Here is a 10,661-nt window from a genome sequence, read left to right on the forward strand (position 1 = left end):
CCCTTATAAATAGAGGTTCAACTCAAGAGGTAAGTAAGATTCAATTGATCTGATGAACATAAAACTATATCTGACTTTGGCATCGGAGCGCCTTGCAGGTACACACACCCACATGTGAGGAGAAGAAGCCGAGAGCCCAACCCGAGAAGAAGCCGAGAGCCAAACTCGAGTAGAAGTCGCGAGAGCCCAACCCGAGAAGATGCCGAAAGCCCGACTCGAGAAGAAGCCGCGAGAGCCCAACCCGAGAAGAAGCCGAGAGCTCAACTCGAGGAGAAGCCGAGAGAGTCCAGCCCAAGTTCGGAAGATTTGTAAAGGAGTTGATCTTATCAACCTTATTCTAGTGTTCTTGGTCCTTGTTGTAAGAACAATTATTATTTATTTTATTTTGAAAAAAATACAAAAGGATATTGAATCCCTAAAGTAACTTTTTTTCTCTTACCTTCTACTATGCATGATAGTTGATTTTTTTTCTTCTTCAACTATTTTGTCTTTTGTTACTTTTTCTCCATTAACAAGCTTATGAAGGTTGTGGTTTCTTGTGTGAAAACATCTTGGTTGAAAATCCTTTTTATTCAATATACCATAGTCATGCATTGGTGAAAACTGGTCTGCATAATGTATTTCTTTCCACCCTTAAGTTCACAATCTTTTTAATAACAATGATAATAAATGCCATAAATGAAACACTTTCTCAGTCAAAATTATAACTCTATTTATATATATTTTAATGATTTTTCAGAGTTTTGAGTTTTTTTTAACTTCTATATTCAAACCGAGTCTATTCAATTCATTGACCCTTTTTACTCTTTTGTTTCCTTAATTGTTATGCTAGAGAAGGTTATCTTAGGTCATTAACAACAAAAACATTTTTTTAAAGAAAAAGAAAAAATACAAAAGTTCACTACAATTTTAAGAATATAATTATTTATCTGCTGAAATTTCCTAAGGTTATCTTAGGTCATTAACAACAAAAAAAAAATTTAAAGAAAAAGGAAAAATATCAAAGTTCACTGCAATTTTAATAATATAATTATTTATCTACTGAAATTTCCTAAAGTTATCTTAGAGATTCAATTCTTCATATATAGCACTATTTATACTTTTATTTCTTCATCTAACATCATTTTGTTTTTATCTTTTTATCTAGCACCCTTTTATTTTTATTTCTCTATTTAATACCATTTCAAAAGTAAAAAAATAATAAATTAAAAAATAATAATTTTGAATGCATTAAAAAAATAAATATTTTTAATGTTTAAAATAGTTATTAATGAATAAAGAAATGAGTTTTTACAAAATAAAAATGTTTAGTTTATTTTTTTTAATGAAGAAAATAAAAAATTAAACCTTACAACAACATAAAAGTTTGCATCTATAAACATAAATTAATATTTATTATTATTATTGATGATGTAATCATGTTAATTTCAAGTAAAAAATATAAAACATAATTATAAAAAACCATATCAATTAATATTAATTAGTAGTAGACACACGGATAATATTAAAGTGTCTACTCATTTTTAAGCATTAAGTATAACATTTACATTAGTTTTTTTTTTTTTAATTTTGCATTTAGGATAGACAATTCAATATTATATGTGTGTCTACTGCTACTTAATACTAATGGACTTTGGTTTTTTTATAATCATGTCCTGTATTTTTTACTTGAAATTAACATGATTACATCATCAATAATAATAAATAAATACTAATTTTTGTTTATAGATTCAACTTTTATGTTGTTGTAGGGTTTAATTTTTTATTTTTTTCATTTTTAAAAAAAATTTAAACTTAACATTTTTAATTTATTACTTTTTTATTTTTATTTTATAAAAAAATATTTCTTTATTCATTAATTATATTTCTAACTATTTTAAACATTAAAAATATTTAATTTTTTAATGTATTATTTTTTTTAATTTATTATTTTTTATTTATTTTTGAAATGGTATTAGATAGAAAAATAAAAATAAAGAAATATTAGATAGGGAAATTAAAACAAGATGAAAAAATGAAAGTGTAAATAAATTAAGTCTATGTCATTAACAACGACAAAAATTTAAAAGAAAAAGGAAAAATATCCAAGTTCACTACAATTTTAAGAATATAATTATTTATCTGCCGAAATTTCCTAAGGTTATCTTAGGTCATTAACAACAAAAACAATTTTTTAAAGAAAAAGGAAAAATATCCAAGTTCACTACAATTTTAAGAATATAATTATTTATCTGCTGAAATTTCCTTATTTAATTTTGTTCACTATTATAATGGTGAGCTTTCAAGTTTGGCTATATTTAGGTGAAATTAATTTAAAAAAGTAGACTTTGGTGGATAATTTAAAAAGTGAAAGTTATTTATTTATTTAAATATAAGGGATTTAATTCTGTGGATAGAGGAATGCTGTGAATGCAGGACAGTCACAGCATGTGAATGCCAATATTCAAATTTTCAATAAGGAAAAAGTTGGTGTGAAAGAAAGAAAAAACAAACTCTACTGTATCAAAAGGAAACGTTACTGGAGAAAAGTTTCAAAAGCATGCCCACCGTTGATATAAGCGAACATCACGAACAGTTAATATATTTAAATCATTCAACGGTTGATTGTGCAGACAGGTGTCATCACAGCATGAGAGCATTCAATAGTCGGTTCATGACTTCATTCTCCCGTCCATAGTGGTCCAGAGTGATCAGTGCTGCAGAGGATTGGAGCCCCTGACGTTGAACTTCGTGCGCGTGGCGTTTCGTTACTGTGTACAAAAGGGGACTCACTTCCCGCCGTTTCAGTCACAACCGAACCGTAGGCACAATTCATTCATTCTCCACAGAGAGATAAGGGTTATAGGGAAAACGAACACTGTTTCTCACTGTACAATCATCTTTCTCACTTGATTCTTTCGAACCGTTTCTCGATTGAAAACCCTAACTTTCATCTACGTCCGTTAATGGAGCTTCGTTCTCGTCGACGCCTTTCCAATACCACAGCAGTTTCTGCTACTCTCAATTCGTCAGGTTATTTTCTTTTCCTCCTTTCACAACTTTATTTTTTCATTTATCCACTGTACAGTTTAGATGTAGACCTTTTGATGTCCTTTTCCTGTTCGATTCTTGATTCTTTTTTTTTTGCGCTATTTTTGTTGTATGCTCGAAATGTGAGTTGATAGTTTGAGTGGGAGTTTTGAAAAGAAGAGTGGCGCCGGATGCTAACGGTCGATAGTGTTGTTCAAGCAACATAGTTTGGTGGTTTATTGATCACGTTTCTTTTTTTAAACCGAACAAGGCATTATTAACATTGTGATCTGTGAATGGGAAAAACAGGGAATGAGCAGCAACCTAAGGATGATGCTGTTGAGGAAGATGAAACTAAGGGCCAGTGCAGCAACAATAAAGACAAAGGTGTATCTGTTATGTATTCTGATTCGGATATGGTTTCTGGTTCTGATTCCGGTTCCGATTATGAAGGTAAATTGTTTTAATCTCGGTGTATGTTTTCATTTTATGACTTTGTATTTGGTTTGGCTGCAATATTTTGGGTTTATGCTTCTCTGTGTCGTGTATTTTTGACTCAAGGATATTCCTGAGATGTTTGGAGACTAAATTGAGGAAATGTTAAGAGCTAGTGTGTGTAGCTATGCATAATTTTAGTTTGAGTTTTGTTATTGGACCAGCGGTAAGAAGAAAGTTGAGTGAAGTTATCTAGAAATCTTCTTTCCTTTCATCTTTGGAATAACGTATAAACCTAATTTTAGCTGTGATTTTTTGGCCTGGTTGCATGTCTGAAAATTAAACAAAATTCCTCTCAGATGAAGAATTGGATGGGAGCTACCTGCCGGACTTGAATGCATATGTATATCCACTTTCAAGCGGCAGTGTTTCTGGTGGAGAAGATTCTGATTCTGATTCATCTGATGGTGACAAAGCTTCATCCAAAAAGGTGACGGTGTCCAGAGAGAGAAGAAAGAGTATCAACACAGCAAAAGGGGAACCGAGTGATGTGGTTAAGGTGGAGGATCATGAGTATTCAATGATTCCACCAGTATTGGTTCCATCTTCTTTTAAGGGAACTAAGAAGAGGAAATATACAAGAAAAGGAACTAAAGGAGATTCTCGTCCAGTGTTGTTGTGGAATGCATGGGAAGAAGAGCAAGAGAAATGGATTGATCAGCATATATTAGAAGATGTTGACTTAGATAATCAGAGTGAAGTAATGAATGAAACTGCTGAGGCGCCCTCTGATCTGACTATGCCTTTACTAAGATACCAGAGGGAATGGTTAGCTTGGGCTTTGAAACAAGAACATTCTTTGAGTAGAGGTGGAATACTTGCAGATGAAATGGGAATGGGGAAGACTATTCAAGCAATTGCTCTTGTCCTTGCCAAACGTGAATTCCAAGACATTTGTGAACCAGATCAATCCATACCATGTTCATCTAGCCTGTCTGCAATTAAAGGAACACTTGTCATATGTCCTGTGGTTGCTGTTACTCAGTGGGTCAGTGAGATTGATCGCTTTACTTTAAAAGGAAGCACCAAGGTGCTGGTTTATCATGGGGCTAATAGAGGGAGGAGTGGGGATCGGTTTGCAGATTATGATTTTGTGATAACTACATACTCTGTTGTTGAGAATGAGTACAGGAAGCATATGATGCCTCCTAAAGAGAGATGCCCATATTGTGGAAAATTATTTTTGCCGAGTAAGTTGATGTATCATCAAAACTATTTTTGTGGACCTGATGCTGTTAGAACAGAAAAACAATCAAAGCAAGCTAAGAAGAAAAGAGAAGTTACTAAAGGGAAGACCAAGGAATGCGACAGTAGAAAGATTTTGAAGGGTTCTATCAAGGAAAAGGGAGACAAAATGGGCATAGATATGGAAGATTCTGATGCTGTACCTGTGCGTAGCGATAAGTCATTTCTCCATGCTGTGAAATGGCAAAGGATCATATTGGATGAGGTCAGTTGTAATAATCGATTATGAATTTAATTTTTAAAACAGAAAATAGAAAGAGACATTTTATATCTCTTCATTGTTTTTATTAGTGCCACTTTCTTTATTTCTATAGAACACAAGTTTTCTTTTGTTTCACTATGGTTAGTTCTTATTCAGTGAGGGGAAAAAAGATACGAATGACTTATTGCTCAAACTAGGTCTTTTGACTTTAATTGATATTGTTTATTATTTTAAGGTATTGAGTTATGGAGTAAAGATCTTAAATTTGTTTATATCATGCCAGGCACACTATATCAAATCTAGACACTGTAACACTGCTAAAGCAGTTCTTGCTTTAGATTCTACCTACAAATGGGCGTTGAGTGGGACTCCCCTTCAGAACCGAGTTGGGGAGCTGTATTCTCTGGTATGTTTGCAGAGTTTTTTTTTTCTGATGTAAATCTGTAATGTATCAAGTTATCTTTTTAATTTTAATTTCAATTCTGTATGTGCAGATAAGATTCCTGCAGATAACTCCTTATTCTTATTACTTGTGCAAGGACTGTGACTGCAGGATTCTTGATCACAGGTATTATATCAAAGCTGTTCTGTGGTTTCCATAACATTACTCTGTTTTTCAAATATTTTATAATCATGCTGATATGTTATAGGAAAATATGCTGTACTTTTTGTTATGCCTATTTCTTTTTGTTTTTTCTTGATAATTTAATAAATGAAGATTCTATATATGAATGAGGCAACTACTGGCTAGCAACATCTATCATGTTAGTGTAGGAGTGATCAGGGAAATAACATACATGTACATGTCGTCAGAGATTTTTAGAATGATTGTTTTCTTCTTGAATTGCTAATCACGTGTTAATATGCTCTGATTCCTTTGTGCAGCTCTAAAGAATGTTCAGTCTGCACTCACAGTTCTGTGCGACATTTCTGTTGGTGGAATAAAGTAAGTTATGCAGTCTGTTAATCCTTTTTTGTGTTCACCATGTTTGAGGCAGATACAAAAGAGAAACCAAATCTGCAAACTGCAACTTTGTGGTGAAATGTTTACGTGCTTTTAACTATTCATTTTTAATCTTGAATTAGTACGTTGCCACACCAATTCAATCTTTTGGAAATGGTGATTCTGGGAAAAGAGCTATGATATTGCTTAAACATAAAGTTTTGAAGAACATCGTACTAAGGCGCACAAAAATAGGCAGGGCTGCTGATCTTGCACTTCCACCTAGAATTGTAAGTTGTATTCAATGTGGTTGTGTTTGTTTTCAAATATTGAAAGAGTACATGCTTATTTATTATGCATTTCCTGCAGGTTTCTTTGAGAAAGGATTGCCTGGATATTAAAGAGCAAGACTATTATGAATCGTTATACAATGAAAGTCAGGCACAATTTAATACGTATGTCACATTCTTTTTCTTTCTTTTTCTTTTCCATACAATGAAATCATTGTAAAGCAGATTTTTCTTCAAAGGAAAGAAGCTATTGGTAGGTATGAATTTCAGATCAGGTTATTCATGAAACAATCATGAAAGTAAAATTAATTGTAGGCATGCTTTTTTCTTAACATAGACAGTCTGACGAGTCAGTGTTCCATTTGAAAATTTACAAAGATATTGGTCCATCTATTCTGATTTTCCCTTTTGCACAACACCAATAGTTATTGGCCAAAATTTTGCTTTTGAATGGATACATTAATTCTGGTCTGGTTTCATTGGCATTCTTTCTTATTACAGATACATTGAAGCAAATACTCTGATGCATAATTATGCTCATATATTTGACCTCCTCACACGGCTGCGTCAGGTGGGTTATTTTTTCTATGGAAAAGAAAATATACTTTTCTGCCCTTTGCTTCTGCGTTCCATTTTTCCTTTCAGGTTTGGATAAATGTTGAAGTTATGCTTAATGATCATGGACATGTTGAAAATAGTGGCCTTGTCTCTAATAATCTCAGATAACATTTTACTTTAAAATAACCACTGTCAGTAAACTTTGTGCTCATCGTAATGGCAGGCTAGAAAATCAGCATGGTATTGTGAAATAATTTCCTTTTAAAACCAAATAACTTTTTTGAAGCATTGTACCAGATTTTAATTGTATTTAATAATAATGTGTAGTCCAGCCTTTGTCTTTGACGCAAGAGCTGGGAAGTTTCCCTGTTTGCTAAAACATTCCAGATTTGTATTTTACTCTTGCTTAAATGTACAGGCTGTTGATCATCCATACCTGGTGGTATATTCTCAAAGTTCTAGTTCAAGAAGTGCAGTTATGGCCAATAACGCTACTACTGTTGAGCAAATTTGTGGTATTTGCCATGAGCCTATAGAAGACCTTGTTGTAAGTTTTTGCTTTTATTAAAACAAGTTTTGTGATTGTATTATTTCATTTAATTTAATTTTCTCCCTTTGCTAGTTATGCCTTTCCAAACCTTCTTTAGTTAATTGTAGTGTGTTAAAGTATTTAGTCATTATTGTTTCAGGTTACCTCCTGTGAGCATTCATTTTGCCGGGCATGCTTGATAGACTACTACTCTACTTCCTTGGGCCAAGTATCATGCCCTGCGTGCTCTAAATTACTTACAGTTGATTTAACACCCAACAAGGATGTCGGAGATCAGGCTAAAACAACAATTAAGGGTTTCAGATCCTCAAGCATTTTGAATAGAATTCACCTTGAGAACTTTCAGACGAGCACTAAAACAGAGGCTTTGGTATGTATCATTAAGTGTAGTTACTTGACAAATTATTTTTGGTTTATCCATAGGTCTAAAAGTTTGATTTAGATAGCTCTTGGTTTCTTTAGTCAAATGTTTTTTCTTTAGTAAAGCTTGAGTTTTAGAATGGTTGAGGATTATACTGGCATACCAAATTGATTGATTGCATATATTAAAAATTGCTGATAAATGGAGATTGACTATCTGTAGAGGCTGAAATGTAGGACATTCTTGGAAATTCAAATGAAGCTGCTTGGTAGGAAAATAATAGTTAGTAGATAGGATTATTAACTTCTTAATTATTCTTGTACCTAGTATCATTGAGAATTTTTTTGTTTTCTGAGTGGCAAAGGGAAGATTTGAGAAACTAATATTTGGCTAAATATTAAATAATAAGCTGAAAGATTGCGTATAACATTGTTGTGAAGAAAATAGTGCTATTATCAGTTCTTTTCTTCAATATCTTGTGTTCTGTGCTAATTTTTTACTATCTTGTTTTTGACTTTTACCTGAATGGATGGTTGCAGAGAGAAGAAATAAGATTCATGGTCGAAAGGGATGGTTCTGCCAAAGGGATTGTTTTTAGCCAATTCACATCATTCTTGGATCTTATAAACTACTCTTTACACAAGGTAATTTAATCGTCAGCTCTTGATTAATACACCTGAATTGCTTTGGGATGATAATGTTATGTGCTAGTTGCAGTCTGGAGTATCTTGTGTTCAGTTGAATGGAAGCATGTCATTGACTGCTAGGGATGCTGCCATTCGGAGATTCACTGAAGATCCAGATTGCAAAATTTTTCTCATGAGCTTGAAGGCTGGGGGTGTTGCACTCAATTTGACGGTAGCTTCACATGTAAGCAATCGTTATTTTGACATTGTGTGTCAATCCTTTTTGTATTCTTTTTGGAATTTGAAATTGTCAATAAATTCACGTTTTTCACATTTGTTTGAATTTCTATTCTCATCCAATGTTCGTTGGAGCTGCTTTTACTACTTAATGTTTTCGTGGCAAACATTTTTTTTCTCGTCTCTTTTGTCATGGTTCAGTTTAAGTCGGCTAATTGTGGCCTTGTTTCTTGGGCATGGCAGGTCTTCCTTATGGACCCTTGGTGGAACCCGGCCGTAGAGCGCCAGGCTCAAGACAGAATTCACCGAATAGGGCAATATAAACCTATAAGGTTCTATTTCTTGCTCTAGTTCTATCCAATTAGACAGTAATAATTGGAAAAAGTTGCGTAAAAACATGCAGGTTGTTCCTTTCTTTATGAACTGACTTTTTTTCATCCACAGAATTGTGAGGTTTGTCATCGAGAACACAATCGAGGAGAGAATTCTGAAACTCCAAGAGAAGAAAGAACTCGTGTTTGAAGGGTAAGTGTGATGAATGCTTAGGGGTTGAAAGATGCTGGACATCTTTCTATGCTGACTTTTTTTATCCTCTTTCTTAACAGGACTATAGGTGGGTCTTCTGATGCTCTGGGGAAATTAACAGAGGCAGACTTGAGATTTTTGTTTGTCACCTAAGCAGGCTTGTTTTGTTATGTCGACAAGAAAAAAAATTGTGGATGCTTCTGATCATTCATTTTGCAGAACTAAATTTTTTATTTATATAGAAAAATACTTAGAGGCGCTTGCGCCGTACAAGGATGCCATGCATTTTGATTTTGCGACATTCCTTGATCTATGTTGTGACCAAAAGTAACTGCGTAAATAGGCACATAGGCTATTAAGAAAAAGCTGACTTTACTTGTTGAATAGTGGGATTTTGAATCTAAGGTTTTCTATTTCGATAGTGGAAATGTTAAATATTATTTTGTAGAGATTTTCAAGAAAACTTTGTACCAATGACCCTTTGTTAATTATATTACTAATTGCTTTGTTTTTTGCTTTTTCGTTTTACGGTTCATGCTGCCTCAAGTGATGCCACCGTTGAGAAGTAGCAAGGTGTTGTCCTAATTCCATTTTAGACGTTATTCACTGTAATAACCTTCAACTACTTCAAGTGGTACTAATATAAATAATAAATCAGCAACTTAACTATTGCATAATATTATTTCACGCAATTTCATAGTGATACTAATTATTGGGAAGTGAATAATTCAACAACTTAATTATTGCATGATATTCCACCCTATATTTTAACTTCATTCCCCTTTTTATTGAAATGAGCTCCTTCATTCCTCTTTTCCTTCTTTTCTAATATTAGGATGTCCGTGTATTTTGTTAATATTTGCGGTTTTATTTTTTCTATTTCTTTTAATTTATATTTTATTTTTTTATTTCTAATTGTTTCTTTGAATACTAGTCGTGTAATTGAGATTGTTTTATAACTGAGTATCAATAATTTGACTTTTCCAGATGCTCATCGAAAACGTTGATTTTATTTTATATTGAAATTTGTCCTAAATAGTTGAAAATAAATTTAAATATTTTTGAACTTTTTTTGTTATTTTTTAAAGTTCAAATTTATTTTGCTTCCTTTTATTTTTAAAAAAAAATCTAGTTTCTCTTGTACAATGTTTTGTTCTTGAGAGTAAATTATCCTCTTAAATAAAACAATTAAACTTTTTTCAATGGTTTAACTAGAAGAAAAACAAATTAAAATTAAATTTTTATATAGAATATACCATATTACATGAATATATTAGATCAGAAAAAATAATTAAGGATACTTAACTCAGTTGATTGAACAGGATGTCGCGATTATAAGCTTGCCGACATGTCTTCAATTTCTAAATATTGCAAAAAAAAAAAATCTAAAATTAACGCTGTTCAATTTGGTTTATCAATTTTATATAAGGTGTTGTTTTTACAGGGACAATGATTAAAAAATTAATGCAAAAGTGTATTATAAATCAAAGAAAGCCTATTTTCAAGTATCTAATATTATTTTAAATTATTTAAGGTGGTCAGAAGATATTATTTTATAATTCTATGATATTTAATAATACATTTTATTCAATTTTAGGTAAAGAAATCATTAGTATGAAA

General features: G+C 32.3%; 1 protein-coding gene across 1 annotated transcript; it reads left to right on the forward strand.

Annotated features, from left to right (window-relative positions):
* The first annotated feature begins 2,395 nt into the window (after window positions 1-2,395).
* LOC137835554 (DNA repair protein RAD16) lies at window positions 2,396-9,557 on the forward strand. Its single transcript, XM_068644113.1, has 16 exons — window positions 2,396-3,012; window positions 3,319-3,462; window positions 3,804-4,954; window positions 5,235-5,357; window positions 5,446-5,519; window positions 5,837-5,897; window positions 6,038-6,184; window positions 6,264-6,349; window positions 6,686-6,755; window positions 7,161-7,289; window positions 7,432-7,662; window positions 8,193-8,297; window positions 8,371-8,523; window positions 8,760-8,848; window positions 8,961-9,041; window positions 9,122-9,557. Exons 1-16 carry the CDS (start codon window positions 2,946-2,948, stop codon window positions 9,192-9,194), a joined length of 2,784 nt encoding a protein of 927 aa, XP_068500214.1. The 5' UTR covers window positions 2,396-2,945; the 3' UTR covers window positions 9,195-9,557.
* Window positions 9,558-10,661: the final 1,104 nt, after the last annotated feature.

This window comes from Phaseolus vulgaris, chromosome 5, assembly GCF_000499845.2.
Source record: "Phaseolus vulgaris cultivar G19833 chromosome 5, P. vulgaris v2.0, whole genome shotgun sequence".
NCBI lineage: Eukaryota > Viridiplantae > Streptophyta > Magnoliopsida > Fabales > Fabaceae > Phaseolus > Phaseolus vulgaris.

What these genes read in the sequence shown, in the direction of transcription:
- LOC137835554 (XM_068644113.1), top strand. Translation starts at nt 2,946, where the DNA reads ATGGAGCTTCGTTCTCGTCGACGCCTTTCCAATACCACAGCAGTTTCT. An exon ending in TTCCGGTTCCGATTATGAAG is followed by an intron (nt 3,463 to 3,803) that starts GTAAATTGTTTT and finishes AATTCCTCTCAG; the next exon opens with ATGAAGAATTGGATGGGAGC. An exon ending in AAAGAACTCGTGTTTGAAGG is followed by an intron (nt 9,042 to 9,121) that starts GTAAGTGTGATG and finishes CTTTCTTAACAG; the next exon opens with GACTATAGGTGGGTCTTCTG.